This window comes from Galleria mellonella, unplaced genomic scaffold, assembly GCF_026898425.1.
Source record: "Galleria mellonella isolate WM207_F2 unplaced genomic scaffold, CSIRO_AGI_GalMel_v1 utg312, whole genome shotgun sequence".
In the NCBI taxonomy this organism is placed as follows: Eukaryota; Metazoa; Arthropoda; class Insecta; order Lepidoptera; family Pyralidae; genus Galleria; species Galleria mellonella.
Window position 1 is genome coordinate 4888417 of NW_026442074.1, and position 19794 is coordinate 4908210.

Below are 19794 nucleotides of genomic sequence, written 5' to 3' on the forward strand. Positions count from 1 at the left end.
CGTAGATATCTATATTACACTGAATATATTAATCTAAACCTCGGATTCGTATCACATTTAGTTTTCGCTTCACAAGATTTTTGTTCCACAAAAAATGACTTAATACGGAACTAACACAGGAGTAAACGATATTAATAGCAAAAAGAATTACCGAAAATTGGTTCAAATATGGCAACGTTATTTTGTATAACGAAATGAAAAAGCAAATTGGGAACTCTTTGAAACCTTTTTTAAAACTTGCTTAAAATGGGTACGCCAATGTGCACACAGATTTAAGCATCTCAGTCATACTGCATCTCCAGTGAAGGTTATACATGACGGAAAATACCAACAAACAGCTCTGGCGTGATATATTTATCATGAACTAGCTTTTTGCTCGCTATTTTGTACGCGTGGTAATCAAAAGTAGGAAGACCAATGAAATAGACCACTCTTAGATAGCGTATGAAAGTAAAATAAACACCAGTTTTAAGTTAGATCTTCAGGAACACAGTTATGAAAACCGCATCCAATTTGTGTAGTAATTTTTGCGTTATGATGGAACAAACTTAAACAAACAGATACATAGACGTATAAAACTTCTAAAAATTATAATTTTGGTTCCTAATGCTCTTAAGTCCCCTCATATTAATTTTTCTTAAACATCTCCCATGTACAAACATCGTCTAGTTACAATTTTATTACATTACTAAGATAATATCTGCAATATATACAACCCGTTTTGCATCCAACGATCTCCCACTACCGTGGCCGTGAACGTGTTGTGCCGATGGAATGAATAATGCAGACGTTGTTAAACATGTATTGAGTATGTGAGTTTGATAGCAATTCGTCTCTATTACACCGATTTTATGGGACCCGCCTTATGCATCACTTTGTATACGTCAAGGCCCCAATATACAATGATACATAAGGGGCCTTGCCCTGTCATTTATGCCACGTTAGGCCACGAAAACATTATGCATAAAATGGATATTGCTTCATTTTTTGTATGCCTAGATTGATTGTCGACTGTTAACTGTTATTCAAAAAAATTTCATTTGAAAACTGTCATGAACTTGCGCACATGTATGCATCTATGCTGTAAGCCAGAGGGAGACTTTGTACAAAAGTCGATTGCATGGGTACCTCTGTCCCATTCGTGTTTCAACTGTGAAGCAGTTGTGTTTGCATGGCTGTGTTTCGGTTTGAAGGGTGGGATATGGCGTGAATTTGCTGGGTACAGAGGAATAACACCTGAGTCCTCAGGAATGGCAACGCATAGGGGGCATCATGGGGGAAACGGTATACTCTGTTATGTCCATGGTACTGCTCATGTCTATAGGCGACGGTTACCACTTTCCATCAGGTGGGCCGTCAGCTTGTTTGCCATTCTAAGATGTATAAAAAAAAAAAAAGTTGAATTGGGTCAGAATCTGACTATGGTAACAAGTCATTATATATACCTTTATGCCCAGCATCGAATCTAATTATCACACAAACACAACAAAAATTATATCTTATGAATCGACAGTCAACTTTTTATCATCCATCACTCGCTTTTAACAGGGTTCTCATCCTCAAATCCTAAAAACTAATTAGTTTTTAGGATGCAAGGGGACCAAATATTCGTTTAAAACACAGTTTCAGAGGAGTTTTCTCTCACAAATGCTGGAATTGTGACATGAACTCCTGTAATGTAAATAGGACTCTATTTGCCATGCTCTCATTTAGGCCGTTATGCGTATGAGTCGTGGCTAGTACAGCCAACCTAGCTCCGCCCAGACACACAGAAACTTCCTGGGATCTTAACAGGCCTCACCGAGCAACCTCAACGTTCCGAGGATTTCTAAACGTTGATGGGCCAGAGCTTCACATCCCAGGATCACGTGAGTAGCCGTTTCTTCGGCGTCGAAACAGTCTCGACATAGAGGGCTGTCTGTGGCTCTTATTGTGTATAAATGTTTGTTTAATGGACAATGGGCCATTATTGTCCCTATTATTATTTTGAGGTTTTTCCTATCTAGATATAATAAACGTTTTGATAGTTAGTTAGTTAGTTTTATAGTATAGAACCAAAGATGGATACAGGCTACTGATTGCAGACATGAACTCCTTGGTGAGGTTTTTTTTTTTTTTATTTTGTTTGCAGTTCTTCAAAAATGGCATATTAACATATCTTCAGGTTAAGCAGTATGTATGTAACACCTTAAGTGTTTGTAATTATTTACCATGAGACTAGCTGTATACTTGTTTGCCACTTTTGTGGTATAAAATAAAAATCTATAGAAAGTTGTAATACAAACGATGTATGTAAAGTGTATAAAGACACTTTACCTACATTATTACTTGCACATTTGACAAAATACTTACGTAACATATAATATCTATGACCCATAACTATAAATTGTTTCTGAATTCCGCGAAAGAATCCGGAAAATGTTTTATTTATTACGTCATAATTAAAATCGTAAAATACGTCAATAGTTACATCTATTATTGTTTATTTATTTACAAACATGAATACTTATGTATGTATCTTGTAACCGCAAAGAATATTCCTGGACTTTTTCCATTCATAGTTTGAAATTAATAATACGAATACGCGTCATAACGATTTTACGTCACTAATCCATGATCAACAACTATGGCCTGAATATCAAATTAAAGAGGCAAGACTAGAATATTAACGGTTGCGTTCTTGTAATATAACGATGCAATTTGTTAATTACTTATGGAAATTAACAGTATAGAGAAAGACTTTGTACAAAAGTCATTTGCTTGGGAACCTCTGTCACATTCGTGTTTCTACCGTGAAGCAGTTGTGTTTGCATGACTGTGTTTCAGTTTGAATTTGTTCATATGGCTGTGAATATACAGGGTACCGAAGAATAACATCCGAGTCCTCAGGAATGGCAACGTATGGGGGTATCATGGGCGAAACAGTATACTCTGTTATATCCATGGTACCGCTCATGTCTATAGGCGACGGTTACCACTTTCCATCAGGTGGGCCGTCAACTTGTTTGCCATTCTAAATTGCATAAAAAAATAGTATGAATAATGTCGTTTTCCTGCTAATAATACAAAGAGAAAGTTTGTCACGATAGGCTGAACGAATTTGAATAAATTTTAATATAAACCATATACAACACAAAAGATAATTTAATCATAATATACACGGACGAAGCCGCGGGATATAACTAGTTTTAAATAATGTTGTAGATCTAAAGTTTTAGCGTAATAAAAGGCAATAAATTTTATATTATGTTGATTAATGGAAAATGACGAAAAGTAACATATTAATACCTTTTTATATTATACATAAATAAAATATATAAATAACTTTTCAGAATATCCGTGTTTATTACAAAGTTAATTAGAAAAAGAAATCACTTTATAATAAATACGGATATTCTAAAAAGTAAGTTCATTAGAAGAAACAAATCATTTAACAATTGACGCACTTCTCTGGAATTTTTTATTATTACTTTTGGCCGAAATGTTTTTTTCCTTCAATAGTCGGTTTTATTAAGAAGATAAAATTTTAAAAGTGACGTTGCTATACAATGAAAAACATTTTAAAATTTAATAAATTTATGTTAAACCTTGTTTACTAATTTTAAAAAATAATACAGCTTGGTTATTAGTCATTTTTATATGGGATTTACTGCGCTGCGTCAGATTTACCACAAAAAGACTGACGTAAAGATTCCAATGTTAACCTTCATAATACCGGACCTTCGAATTAAATGTTAACTTATTATCGCCAAAACCCTTTAACCTTTTTTAGTGTAAAAGGTTATATGTTTTCATTTCTTAATTCAATGTTCCTTTATCACAGCCTCTGCAATCAGTAACAGTAAGTAGATATCTTCATTATAACAACTCATTAACGCCCTCTGCTGGGGAAAGATTAGAATCCTCATACGGCATTTTTTCAATTTGTAAAAATGAAATAAGGACCACGTATGTGCTATTGGTATTTCGATGTACACTGGCGGGGCACCAGTGAGGGACGATAGGTGAGAATGAATCAGGTAAACTCAACAAATATTAACCACGATTGTTTCAAAGGACCACATGGAGGTAGACTTGAGGATATATTGGTAACAACGGAGCAGTCGGATCTTATTTTTAATTCTTTTCCACAAACTCAAACAGGATATTAGCCTACTACCTATTATTACGCTAACTAGCGTTTATTTAGAGTTATTGTTCCCATGCACTAGTATATTGTGTTTGAGGGAAGAATTTGTTAATGGAAGTTGGAAGTTACATCTACCTCCACGAGATCTCCTCCTGGAAACCATTATGTTAATTCTTGATAAATTAATTACGATGAGTCGACAGATCTGCTTTTGTCCTCACTGATCATCCTTCACTTGTGACCCAGAACCAAATATCGTTCCATTATCATCCGGGTAATTTGCAAGTACGATTTCTGTTTTCGATAAACCTTTTTAGTTTCAAGTTTTAAAAAAAATCATGTTGCCCGAATGCATTTTATAAAGTGCTTCCTTCTATATTTTGGAGACATCGGGTTTTCTGGAATGTCGAAATTGAAAGCACCGTTGAACTGGATCACTAAAGTTTAGCAGGAGAAACATTTGTTGAAAATCACTTATCCATAAATAAATGTTGTGTTTTGATCTCTTATACTACTTTTCATCTTTATGGTGGTAAAGTAATGACAGATACATTACATTATTTCATCATCACATGTAAACCTAATTCATTTACCCACACGGGGTCGCCACTAATAAAACTTTCCTCAATGTCGGTTTTTTGAGCTATGTGACCAGCCCATTGCCAGTTCAGCTTGCTTATACTTCGGGCTATGTCGGTCACTTTGGTTTTACAACATATCAGGCGACGCGGATAAAGTTGTGGGTAATAAATAAATAACCAAAGTCAGTTAAATTTAACAAAACCATGTAATGTCATATTTTCACGATCTAAGTTAATGCCAAATTGAAATATCCGAACCAAACTATTTATACATACCGTTTAATAACTTGCCTATTAATTTTAATCTTTTTTATATTATACATTACCGTTTTCTGTTTTTAATGACCCGATGACATTTTGACATGCACTGCCCATCAAAATGGTATTTATGAATGTAGTTAAGAATCAGGTTCAGTGCAAGCCGAGTAGTTTCATAATTCGACTCGCGTCAATTGTGATCCAAACTTTGTATCGTCAAGGAAGATTTTTACTTTTGTGTGGAGACATGCGGTGCAATTTTTATATATTAATAAGGTGAATAATTGATAATAAGTGCTATACTTATGGTTTTTTAAATTACGGAATAATAAAAATCATCTATCAACTAAAAAATAAATTAAAAAAAATATAATTACGATAATCTTATGCAACGTGACAGTAATAGTGATTGGAACGTATAAAAGTTCATGATATTATATTTTATCTATTACTAAAATGAATATTGATAATCAGTGCTATACTTAAATCTTTTTTAATTATGAAATGATCACAATTATGTATATTATCATAAAAATTAATTAATAAAAAATAACTGTTAGTACAAAAATTATATAACATGAGAGTAAGTAATAATAATTGAAATGTACGATAAAAGTTCGCAGTACTGATTTTATATTTTTGTAAAGTGAATATTGATATTAAGTGCTATGTTTACGGTTTTTAAATTATAAATAGATGAATTTTATGAATAACATAAAAATCAATTGATAAAGTTAGTGTGGTTACGATAATCATTCATTATAACAATAAGTAATAGTGATTTGAACGTATGAGGGTTCTTAGTACAATACTATATAATAAAATATTTATAATAATTGTTATGTTCGGTTCTAAAAATAGAATAATCAAATTATCTATCACTTAAAAATCTACTCCTTAAAATGCACTTTTCATAAAATTTTTACGGTGAGTATCCTCAATCAACGTGACAGTATGTACTCATAGGATGCACGTCATAGAACGTATAAAAATTTGCAGTACTAATTTTATATATTAGTAAGGTGAATAGTGATAATAAGTGCTGCACTTACAGTTTTTTAATTACAAAATAATTATAATTATCTAAATAAAAAAAAATACTGTTTAAAAAATCTAATTTGTAGTTACTTTTCTTACAACGTGACAGTAAGTTATGGGCTAAGTTAAGCAAACGATTTTAAAATGATTATCTATCTTTTAAAAAACACTTAATTAAAAAGAAAAGTAATTTTAATAATTAAAATATTTGTAGATGGTACTATAAACATACAACGTGACAGTAATCACGTTGTATGATTATACTAGTCAGTAATTAAAACGTTTATTGATTTGTTTTATTATATAGCAATAATAAAAGATATAACAGTTATATTATCTGGATCACCGAATACCTGTATTTTTATACTATGGGGAAATAGTGTTATCACTGAAATATTAAAAATATGCAACGATGCATTTGATAATACTGTGTGGTATTTGAATGGCAAAAGTATATAAAAATAATAATTACATAACATCATTGAATAAATATAAATAACTGTACTAAATGTGTGACAGTCTAAGATGCGTGACAAATAATACTATCAACTACTACAGGAATATACAAAAGAAAAGAAAATTTGGCTTTTGATGGCAAAAAAAAAGGATTTGCAAAACTACAAAGCAAAATATGAAGTAAGTGCAAGTTTTTAGTCATAGATTTTTATGCAACGTATTCTATGGTTATGCGTGGTATACGTACAGTTCGTGGGCAGAATACATTTTAAATAATGAATCAAAAAATCCTTCTATTGTTTTAGAAAATTGACAGACAATTGCGACGCTGCCATACTTCGTTATGAGCGCTCTTAAAATGTCGTTTATTGACTCATATATATTTGGGAAAAATATTCAGTTCCTTTGACAGAATAAAAGGATGCTAAATACTTCGACTTCACCCTGTACGATGAATCTGAGGATATAAGTAGAGCTCTATTAATTTCTTTGCTTAGAGCCTCAAAAATTGGTCAACTTTTTGTCAGCTAATTGTCAAATTGGCTGATTAGTTTTTTTTAATTAGTGTTCTATATACTTACACATTAAAAGTATCTTGATGTATTAATTAATGAATAAAATGAGTGTCTACGCATTAAATAGATGCATGCAATTATAAAACAAAATAAATATAGAAATCATAAAGGAATCCACTCATAAATATTCAACATGCAAAATTGTATGAAAAAGTTGACCCGCTTTTCTCGAAGCATTTGTATGGAGACACTCTATACAATCTAAGCTTCTTTGATATCAGTAGATATTAATCGTGCATAGACTAAAGATAATACCTGTAATGTATTGTTTACTTCATTTATATAACTTTATTGACCATAAGAAAATGTGGCAAAAGGCGGACTTAATGCTAGTAGCATCGGTCAGTCAATCAAAGTAAATCAATCAACCAATGTAAATGCAAATGAAATCATTTGCAATGATTTTTATGTTATTTTAGAATAAAAGTTACTTAATTTAGATAAAAAAAAAATATAGCCGGACCATACAGGTTTGTTTGTGGTTTGGTTGACGTCTTTAGGCATTTCCATCGCAGAGATTCTTAAAAAAAAACTTGAATTTATATTTAATATGATAATGCTTTTTATCTATACAATACTTTTTATATATACAAATTTATTTTGAGTACAGTTTACGCTCAAAAGCTCACTGTTATCTTGTTATTAAATAGGTTTTTGACGTTGATTGCAAAACCAAGTAAACGGTATAGAAATCCCCTAGCCCCTACCAGTAATTTTCCATTATTTTTTTATTATTACACGACTACGTAAACACGAATAATTTATTGCTTTAATCACTTCTAAATATTTTAAAAAGTAAAGAATCTAAAATAAAATTTCTCATTTAAAAATAAGTGCACACGATATTAAATACTACTGAAAAATTGCTGGCAAATATTCTATTACTCGTAAAGGTGTTAGGTGTTGTGGTTAAGGTGTCTCTTATCACGCAAATCTTATGCTTGTTTCAAACTGAAATATGATCATGCAAACATAACTATTTAGTGATACGTGTGATGCAAAGGTACCAATGCAGAGAGGTATTTTGTCTAACAACTGCCTCTGGTAAATTAGACACCATTATCGACTGTAACTTTCATAGTAGGATAACACATATCGATCGATTATTTTTATATTGTATTGACATATCTCACCTCGACATATACAAAAATCTGAGAATAGGCCTCTTTTGACACGTTACATGTTACAGTCCAATGCCAATCTCATTAACTAGTTCACAAGTATCGGAACTGTATCATCCGAGCTTTACGAGTCTATTGATTATTCTTTGCCCCTCTCTTAGTAACCACTCTGATTCTGCCTTAATCCACCATCTATCGTCTCTCCTAGACAGTTAAATTAATTTATATAATATATAAACTAATTAATACATTGTTATCTTCCTCAGCATGACATACGTGATCTTAAGTTCACACGTCATGGCTCAACGCGGTTCCATCTTCGAAGCTGTGTCTGGATTCATTAGAGATAGCCAGAGAGTCTTGAATGGGGAATTGCCCGATTCTGAGGAAATACTACCAGACTATGACTTCATAATCATCGGAGCTGGCACAGCTGGATGCGTACTGGCTAACAGACTCACAGAGGTGGAAGATTTTAAGGTAAAAATATAGTTTATGTGATCACATAGTAAACATATAGTATGTTACTCCAGAGTATCTTATAACATAATTAAAAAGATAAAACAATACATCAAATCTAATGCAATAAAAGGAACACTTGAAATAAAAACCGACCGAAAAATAAATTGTATATAACTAACGCAGCAGGCCAATGTGGTAATAGGAAGCTTTATTCGCCTGTACTCTTCTCACACGATATTTATAGGACATAACACCTAAGATTTTCCTAAAAGACTACAAAATGGAGATTGTTAAAAATTTCCTTGAGAGTCATACTTGGCACTTCTAGTCGTCAAACCACTGTGGTAACAACTTACCATATACAAGTATACCAATTTACCCCTTAATTATCCTAAATCTTCCCCCTACCAGTCTATTCTTGTCTGAACAGATCACATTTACAGATACATCTCGGAATTTTCGGCAAAGCAACCAGTTTTTTCTGAATACCAAACTCTGACGTAATACGCAATTCATATGGAGAGACAAAACCGGTGCCAAGTCGGTCGTAATTATTGCTGAAATCTACACGATTATTTGCAATGAAACATTATAGCTATAATCATTATACTATCCTATACATCAGGGGTTCCTAAATTATTAGATAACGGAACGTCCACCAAATACCTTTTATTTTATGGAACTCCATATCAAATCAAAAACACTGTAATCTAAATGAAAACAAAAACTTTATATAAAGCATTGTTACACTTCATAGTTTCCTTTAATTGTGAATGTGAAAAATTTAATTGTTTTACTGTATAAATAATTTAGCGGAACCCTGGCGACTTTTTTACGCAACCCCTATAGTCACGTAGTATTTCTATTTAAAGCCTACATTTCTGACTCAAGAATTATAAAGCCGTAACGTATTATATATATTGAAATATTCGAAAGTTTGAAGACAAAGGTCTTTCACAAGTGCGTGTTGCCAGTGATGACCTACGGAACCGTAACGTGGTCGTACATGGTTGCCATTATGCAAAAGCTTTAAGTTAGATAGAATCCAAAATAAGAATATCCACAGAAGAACCAAAGTGATCGACAGAGCCCGAAGTTTAAGCAAACTAAAATGGCAATGGGGTACTTACAATTACATATGTAGCTCGAAGAACCGACAACTGATAGGGAAGATGGGGTCTTGAGTGGCAAACTTGTACAAGCAAATGCAGTGTAGGACAACCTCAAGTGCTTCGCAGGGGATTCAGAACCATTTCTTGTGGCAGTCTATGGGGGAGGCCTATATTCAGAAGTGAACAGATAATGGTTGATACATGATTACAATACTATATTAGAAAAAGATGAGAGTACAGAATTTTTTAGCATAAAATTATAACTAACATTTTTAACTTGTTTGATATTATATGTATAAAAGGGCTTTTATTGCAGGTGCTTCTTATAGAAGCAGGCGGTAGTGAACAGATGTTCATGGACATCCCAGTTCTCACCACCATGCTGCAATTCACGGATGCCAATTGGAACTACCGTACAGAGCCACAAGTGAGTAACAAACAAAGATGTGTATTACGTAGACATCACAAATGCTTTATTTTATATGCTAATTATTACAAGTTCAAAAAAAGCTATTTTATTTCTATGCTAGAATTTATTTTATTTTAATACAAAATGCCACAAAATGGCAAATTATCTTTTTCTTTCCTCTTTACAAACTTTTCGTACGGGCTACAGCTTGGTATTCTAGTCAATACTAGGTATGGAGGATTAACCCTCAAGAATGGGGTAGGAGAAGTAGAGTGGGTAGTTTAAGCAGTGATTAACGCAGGAGACGACAATTAATGCGATCATTTAGGTAAATTTTGGTAGATTACCTGGACTACCTCCACATTTTGACCAGTAGTAATAGTCACCATATAAAGTAAAAGTCCTAAAGTTATCACCCATGGTGATGATATACACTTAGTAATTTTTCTTTAGATTATTCGTCTTTAACAGTGTATTTTTTTATTTACACTACACTTTTTATATAAGAATTATAGAATTAAAATACATGGAAATTTACTCCTTAACACTTGATCAACCGCAACTGACGACACATAGGTAATTGCAATGCAAATAAGCGATAAGTCACCTAACAAACGATTAACCCATCATTAGTATTATTATCTTAACCTTAGATCTAGTTTTGCAATATCATCAACTAACTGCAACACTAACGTAGGTAGTTTCTTGTTGCGTACATCACTAGGTATCATCGTGTAATCAGTACAATGGGCACGTTAATAATTGATAAGGAAAATTACGTGATACGCAGTCAAGGTAGCTGCTGCTAGAATTATTGACGCTGAGCGTAGAGATGTCATATCATTTTCCGGTGTATTCATTGGTTAATTAATCTAGGTATAAAGTGTTAGAAAGGTCGTGTTGTGTCATAAAATGTCGTATCCGCGTTTATTTAATATCATTACAAGTGGAAAACTGTGTACAAAATTAGTCTGCACCACTTTACAATTCATGGTTCTGCCATCAAGCAGCTGTGTTTGGCCACGCAATGCTATGTTCCAGTTTCAAGGGTGGGACATGGCAGTAAAGATATAAGGTACGGAAACAATCCTTAAGAATGGCAATTGACTGCTCAACGGTGTCATTAACCAGTATCCGGACTTGGATATATTGACATGTAATCTTGTCGTGTTTTGCAGAATGTCGATAAATTATTTAGAAAGTTTCTAATACTTCAATTTTATTATATTTCATATACTCGTATTGTAATTGCTAAGGGAGCAAGTTGGGAAACTGTCAAGCTCCCTTAGTTGGTAAATATAATAAATAAATATTCTATTAAATACGAAGTGATTATTGACGTAATCAAATTGAGATTATATTAAAATGAATGAATGAATGAACAGTTTATTTTCTCTTCACAAAAGATAGTACAAATTAACAACTTGAGGTTCAATTAAATATGGAAGACCAATTTTGTAAGGCCTGCAGTAGGTTTTGAAGAACCTGTATTATAGGTTACCAGTGCCCCATCTCCATGGACTACACAAATACAAGACAACCAATTAGTGTTATAATACACAGATAACAATAAAGAGATATAGAGAGAGCATAGGGAGTGAGTGGGAGAGTGAATGTATGTATGTATAAAGGTACTTGTGTGACAACTGTTCTGTAGGCCCGAATGAGTGGGTAGTATGTAGGTAGCGTATGTAATTTATATTTAATTGACGTGAAAAATTAGACAAAGTAACATTCATTTCAAGCCTACTCGTGCAATTCCAATTTGATCATTTACATCGAAACTAACCCCAGTATTATTAAAATTTAAAAATAGTTTAAATCAGTTATTAGATCAGACATATCAGCTATATTCCACATTTATTATTCACACCGTAGCACACACCGTAGAAGGTAACACTAACTAGGGTCATCGACAAAACTATTTTGTATTCGATCAGCATTTATAAACAAGTCATTATTTATCACAGCCATCCTCAATCAAACAAGAGGTTTGGATGGGAATGTTTATTGTAAGATAACAATATTGTATTGTCTATCTGTAATCATAAGTACCAAAACTATTTATAGAAATGTTAAAAACAGTTGAAAATAAAAATTATTCAAGACAACCATACTCGTATTTATAGCGGTGAGAGACATATGAATACATGATTTTGTTCTCGTGTAAAAACCATTCTTTTTGCACTGTATTTAAAAAAAAATAGCGACCTTTCCTACGATGCATTGTACATACAAAAAGTAAAAACCGTATCAATATGTATCGGGTGGTTTAGGAGTAGTGGAGAGAAAAACAAACAGATGCGGTCAATGATTTTGTTTTCTAAGATTACCATTATATTTATTCAATTTTCAATCGAAAAATCTGCCTAAAAATATATGAAATTAAATGAAAAAATAAAATAAAATTATTGAAAAGGAATGGACAACTATATGTATAAATTGTATCGTTAAAACTCGGGCGCTACGTGATAAGATACATGATTCACTTGAATGAATAGCAAAGCGACATGCTCCTCACGGAGTCGCCTTGGTGGGTACAGCGACAATGTAAATGTAGCTCAATGTAATGTTTAAATGCCAAATTTAAAATCTTAAAACCAAATCTTTACCTAACCGTGACTTTAGGAGTCAGTAGTTTTTTTTTTTTTTTTTTATTATAAATATAGATATACAAAATTATTCTTGATTTCTCCCGGTTTCTGCTACGCGAATTCATTATTTCCCATGCCAGTATAAATGTTAGACTTTTTCTGAATAGACAATACAATCTAAATTTCCATTTTTCCATTAATTTCATTATAAATAATAAGCAACAAAACATTAATTCTCTACCAATAGCCGTACAGGAATAATTTTAAAATTGATTATAAAACATAAAATAAGATTCTTAAACATATAAATGAAAGAATGTAAAATCAAGTTCACGACTAACACTATATCATGTAGCACTATATAAGTAATAAACGCATTGTAAAGTTGGAATAAAACGATAAATACATCTAAAATAATCCTCCTACTTAATATATATAGATACAGTTGACGATGACGTTACTTGAAAAGAATTGAGTCAATATAAAATGTATTCACCTATATACGTGAAAAGTATTTACATAGAACCTGACCAAGTCAATATAAAATGTACTCATCTATGCCCGTAAAAAGTATTTACGCTAAATGTCAAAAAATCTGACCAAATTAGCGTTCAACTATAAATATATGAGAAGAATAGCGACATAAACATATAAATTTACACTTCAATATGTAGGCTGAATTTTTAATTACCTATAAAATATAAATGAATTGAACACACGCAGTTTGATATATGATAATGATAATGTAAACCAGTGACAATAATAAAATTAAAACAACACACCTCTGTGTGTGTGTGTACATATTTGTCAAAGTTTACTAGTGGGTAGTGGTTGTAATGCTTTAAAGAATAACAAAAAGGCACACTAGAATGTTATGAATAAAGTTATTCTTGTAGAGGATGTAAGATTGATTCAGATATTTACGTTTCTAGGAGTCCGGTTGCATTGGTATGCGAGCTGGACGCTGCGCATGGCCTCGAGGAAGAGTTGTTGGTGGTTCCTCTGTCCTGCATTCGATGATGCACACAAGAGGAAACTGGCGCGATTACGATCGGTGGGCCGGTAATGGTAATCCAGGTAAATGATACTTAATCATAATGGAGTTATTGTAAAGGTCAGAAGCTTTTCAGTGAGTGTGACCTCAAAACTACATTCCAGTAACTTTTGTTGGATGTGATTTTTCCTTGTATGTATGGGAGGCTAATTGTGCCAGTAAACTGTCGGTGTTAAAACCATACGTGATGGGACAAAGAAAGTATAACAATTAATAATTCATTGAGATATGGTTAAAATATATAAGAAAAAATCGGAATCAATTGACGAAACTAAAAATCGCGTCACTCGATAAACAACACGATATGCTATTATCAAAATTCGAACCGTATTATTAATAATTTAAAAAGTATGTCAATTAAATAAGCCTTATAATAAAAAATAACTACATTGAAATTGGTTCATCTGTTTAGACACTACGACAGTGTGTCGCAGTGCATATGCACAAAAAAAAATTAAAATTTCTCGTTTAAATAATTAAGCGGCTGTTTATGCGGTTAACAAAATGTATATAAGTTGACTAAAATCTTTTTACTGTGCCATTCAATTTTTCTTTCTTAAAGTGCCTTTTATTACAATTTTTCCCAGGTTGGGACTACAAATCAGTGCTGCGATACTTCAAAAAATCAGAAAATATGCAAATACCAAAACTGGCCAAGAACAAAAAATTCCACTCTACTAGTGGCGAAATGACACTACAGTATCCAAGTTGGCGTACTCCACTTTCAAAAGCATTCTTACAAGCTGGAATTGAGACAGGGGGGAAGGTCATCGACTACAACGCAGAAAACCAAATAGGATACTCAATTATACAGTTCACGATGAATAATGGTACGAGAATGAGCGCTAACCGAGCCTTCTTATATCCCATAAGAGACCGTAAAAACCTTCATATTGCTAAGAACGCATTAGTTACCCGCATTTTAATAGATCCTTGGACAAAAAGGGCATACGGTGTTAAATTTAATAAAGATGGTAAAAAGTATGTCATTTCGGCACGGCGTGAAGTAATATTATCAGCAGGTGCAATTAATTCACCTCAAATATTAATGATTAGTGGTATTGGGCCAAAAGAACATTTAACAGAAAACAATATAACAACCATTGTTGATCTTCCTGTTGGCTACAACTTACAAGATCATTGGGCTCTTGGTGGACTCACATTTACAATTAATAGTACTGACTCCATTAGATCTGAAAGAGTTGCTACACTAGAAAATATAATTGAATACTTCAGTTATCATACCGGACCGTTATCGGCTCCAAGTGGTACAGAAGCAATAGCCTTCTTCGATACAAAAAACCCACATAGTGACGATGGCTACCCTGATTTAGAATTGCTTTTTGTCGCAGGATCTTTAGTTTCACAGCCTACTTATAAAGAAGCGTTTTCTATTGACAATAATGTATATGACAAAGTTTATGGGCCAATAAAAAATAAAGATACGTGGATGGTTTTTCCAATGCTCTTATTACCGGAATCTAAAGGCCGCATTAAATTAAAAAATAAAAACCCTCACCACAAACCACTGATATACGCAAATTATTTTTCTGACGAAGGGCACGATCAGAAGGTGATATTAAAAGGAATTAGAAAAGCAATTGAATTGTCAAAGACGAAAGCTTTTCAAAAATACAATAGTAAATTACATGATATTCCATTACCGAATTGTGCGCGTCATGGGTTTAATTCAGATAAATATTGGTACTGTGCTATGAAAACCATTACGAATACTATTTATCATCATTGTTGTACAAATAAAATGGGACCAAACAAAGATCCAGAAGCAGTGGTAGATCCTCGACTAAGAGTATATGGCATTCAAGGACTCCGAGTAGTCGATGCCAGTATCATGCCTCATGTTCCTGCAGCTCATACGAATGCACCAACAATGATGATTAGTGAAAAAGCTGCTGATATGATTAAAGAAGACTGGGGGATTCCAATATATTAATAATATTATATTTGACAATATTTGATATTCCCAGTATGACTAAGAGAAAATTATTTTAAATTATAACATAACATTGAAATTGTATATAACTTTATTCTCATTTATATATATGTTTAAGGGGTATGGTACACTGTCAAGTACATAAGATCGTTAAATCGGATCATATATATTATATAATTATGGAATAGAAAAATGATCTCAATAGAATATTATAGAACTACAGAAAGAGAGATGTTTTATTTATTTTTACTAATATTAAAAGTTCTTCAATAATTTCATATATTGATATAATATTGTTCTATATAATGATTCTATGTATGTATTTGATAATGTATCATGCCCTGTAAAATCAACAATAACTAGTATTAGTATAAGTAGTAAAAATCAAAAAAACAATATATAGTATGTATTGAAAAATTGGTAAATTAGAAGTATCAACAAAGCATTTGAACTGAAATTTTTGTACAGCAATTGTTTGTATTGTTGTGTTTATTCATAGTCATAGTATAAGTAATATAGTACTCGATAATACTCAGATAATTCACCTATTTACCCTACAATGCAAATCGCTGACGTTATTGGTTCGTTCACAATACGTAATTATATTTTTCTGTGTAATTTATTCCACTTTATCACGATAAGTCAGAAGGTAAAATATAATTAAGTTTGAAATAATAACTGTGTTTTGATTTAATATAAATCTAAAGTTATATACGGATAAAATCTCAAGCATCAAAGTTGCATTTCTCTGCTGTTTGTTCTTATTTTACTGGCTAGGTTAAGGATACTTTTTTCCTTTTTCATTACTCAAACAATGTCTACATTTCTTTCTACTGTACTATCCTCTCAATATTAATTATATCTAAACATAGATAATTTCAAACAACGTTTAAACAATTTTTAAAGTTATATCACCTACAGAAAGCTACTTCAGTAAGTAATATGGACTGTACTTTATTGAAAAAAAAAAATGCGAAACCGAAGTGGGTTTCTAGTAGATATTTCATAGCTTGTGTTTAGTTGATTACTTATGATTATCATGTGCATTTAGTATTTTGAGGGATAAACAAATAGGTATATACTAAAACAAAATAATAACGGGAAAGCAACAATAAAAGTTATGGTAGGCACTTCAACACGGAATTCGTTCTCTAGAAATTATGAGTTGTTGCAATAACCATATATTTTGTTACACAAACTAATTCATTTACTTCTTTACTGATTATTGCACCAAAAAAAAAATATAAGGATTATTAGATGTGGCAACATAATTTTTTTAATAACTTACAATGGTAAACAAGCCCATATGTTGGTAAATAGTAACCATAGACTAGCCTACACTTAATAGTATTTACCATTGAAATCACAGAATGCACTGTGATACCCATGGTATCTCTCATGCGTTGTCATTTCTAAGGACTATGGTCTTATGCCTCCGTAAATTGTAAATTTACTGCCATAATCCATCCTTTAAACCAAACCACAGCCATGCTATCGCAGCTGTTTTACAGGAGAAATCAAATTGGGACAGAAGTACCCAAGTAAATAATACATTCACCATCTGGTAAACTACAAACATTGTTAGTAATGGGGTCTAGCTGGCATATTGCTAGTAATACTCTCTATCAGGTCGACCTCCACGCGGTTCCCCTTGGATACCATTGTGATTAATTCGATATGATGAGCTAACAGACCTGCTTTCATCGTCACCTATGATCCCGCACTGGTACCCCGCCAGCGTATACCGATAGCGCTGGCGGGGGTAACCATTTCATTATCACTCATTAAAAAAAACTACAAACATAATAGTTCAGTATTTATTTAGATCAATTTCAAATAAATGTATTCGAATTACGCCATATTTTAGGATTGCAAAACACCTGTATATTCCTTTATGACTAACCATATGCGTTTCTCTTTTGAATGTTCAGCATACATATAATAACGTACTATTTTATAGAATTGATATCTTGAGTGAAAACTATTCACAAAATATCAGGCGTTTTAGCGTGATTTTAATACATGAATTTTAATGGCTTTTAAATTAAATTTATTAACTATATATTATATAAATTCTACAATACATCGAATGGATAAGAAGAAACAATAAAGACGTAGGTACAAGTGTTAAAAATCCTGTCCTGTCCTGTTTCATCATCATATCAGCTTTTAATTGTCCACTGCTGAACATAAGCCGGGGAGGCTAATGTTTTGCCAGTAGTTGCCATGCTTGCCAGGCGGATTAGCAACCGCATTTAGGCTTTGAAGATGTTTTAATAGGGACGCTGCTTTGCCCATCCCTCGCCTTCCCTTAGTCGCCTATTACGACGCCCACGGGAAAGAAAGGGATGGCCTATTCTACGCCGGGACCACACGGAGAGCTGTCCTGTCCTGTTTTTTTCTTTCAAAATGAACCTCTTTCACAATAATATATAAAAAAAATCAAGATCAGGTGGGAGTTGGTCTTACACGCCAGAGGTTCCATGCATAGGAAATAAGATAAAATAGCCTTTATTGCATTTCTTACACGAAATAGACACCTAATTATTATTATTATTTTTACTGCACTTTGTAATTTCCTATTTTGAGCCATAATTTTGGTTAAAAACCGAACCGTTTTGGTTTTTTTTTATATTGTCTTATAAACTGTGCCTGTTTCTTTAAATAGTATACATAATGGTTAGCTGGTAGAGAATGTCATATGGCATCAAGCTCGACATTTGTACAAAGTTTTATTGTACAATAAAGAATAAATAAATAAATAATTCCACCAATCACCTGGTCCTCACACTAAGACACCGTGTAATGAGAATCCAGGCAATGAATTTCTGGGATCACAACCCAGAACACACAGGCTCGAGTCAATTCAGAAAAACAGAAGAACGTCGTTTTTTTCCACTTTAGCCCATCTAATGCATCTTCCTCAGACAAAACATTGGCATCTTCGTCCACTTTACTCAATCACTCAATTGCCAAAATATTCGAATACAAACATAGGTCAATAGAGCAACATCACTATGCATCTTACTAATAAAGTGTGAAAGTTTGTTTGTATGTTTGTTATTGCATCACGAATACGCTTAAACGACTGAACAGATTTTAATGCAATTTGGTAAATGAGTGTTATTTCCTGTTTTAATATCGAATCCTAAATGACTAACACGAGTAAAGCTGTCGGATACATTTGGTAAAATATGTTAAAATTTTCGAATTTCAGGTGCACGAACTACTTAAGTAGACACAAATTATTATCAATTACAGTGAAAAATTCGCATGATGTTTAACTAGAAACGGATGAAGACTATGAAAAGTTATTAAAATTAACCTTGGAGACGGTTCAAGAGTTGAATAAAAACCGGCCAAGTCCGATCCTGATAGAACTATGGTTCCGAATAGAAATAATAATGCACCATAACAATTATAGATTATAGTCATGAAGAATGTGCATGTCTTACAAAAAACGATAACGCTATCATTGCATGTATGAGCAATTTTTCATTTACTGAGTATATTTAATAAATGTAATTAAATGTAGGTAAGAGTAATGACTTAACAATAGGTTTTAATTAAAAATGTAATAAAATAAGGCTTAATTTCCAAAAATAATGAGTATAATTTTCATAGATAATTCCTAAATTCATATCTAAAATGAGAATTATTAAAAAATATTTCCTTTTTCATAAGATATTTTCATAGTCAAATGTTATACATGGATAGTTGATTAATTTCACACACGATATATTGTTTATACTTATTAAATTGCTTATTTCTATTACGTTTGTAAATGAGAATTATAATTTGATAATTTAGCGTAACCATTTTTTTATGATAGAAACAATGGGATAGATACTGAAGTGACACTTCTCTAAACCTATCTGTGAAAATGAAATTTCAATTTGATTTCACAGCGAAATCTTTTTTGTAAAGACCAATATGAACTACCTTTTCTAATAGATTTAAGTAAAAAAAATATTATAATTTTAGTTCATGGTGGTACATAAAATAGTTATCATCATCATTAACACCATATTATCACCAAAGTCGATTGCTT

The 19794-nt window shown here is 32.3% G+C and overlaps 2 protein-coding genes across 5 annotated transcripts in view; one reads left to right on the forward strand and one right to left on the reverse strand.

Annotated features, from left to right (window-relative positions):
- Positions 1 to 19794, reverse strand: part of LOC113515226 (flotillin-2) — a 293605-nt gene that overhangs the window by 215405 nt on the left and 58406 nt on the right. For 2 of the 3 annotated variants that reach the window (XM_052896152.1, XM_052896151.1), the window contains exon 1: positions 10489 to 10576. The exons of the other annotated variant lie outside the window; for it this stretch is intronic. In XM_052896152.1, the coding sequence (XP_052752112.1) occupies positions 10489 to 10561 (73 nt within the window). In that variant the 5' untranslated portion in view covers positions 10562 to 10576. Of the gene's footprint in view, positions 1 to 10488; positions 10577 to 19794 lie in introns of those variants that run through there. 3 annotated transcript variants of the gene reach the window in all.
- Positions 5154 to 16062, forward strand: LOC128200950 (glucose dehydrogenase [FAD, quinone]-like). 2 transcript variants are annotated; one of them, XM_052896146.1, is made up of 5 exons: positions 5154 to 5244; positions 8425 to 8638; positions 10049 to 10159; positions 13668 to 13812; positions 14377 to 16062. In XM_052896146.1, the coding sequence occupies exons 1-5, from the start codon at positions 5216 to 5218 to the stop codon at positions 15741 to 15743; spliced, it is 1866 nt and encodes a 621-aa protein (XP_052752106.1). In that variant the 5' UTR covers positions 5154 to 5215; the 3' UTR covers positions 15744 to 16062. The 2 variants fall into 2 exon arrangements, with proteins under 2 accessions (XP_052752106.1, XP_052752108.1); XM_052896148.1 differs by lacking the exons at positions 5154 to 5244; positions 8425 to 8638; positions 10049 to 10159 and adding an exon at positions 11077 to 11216 and having other exon boundaries at positions 14377 to 16061.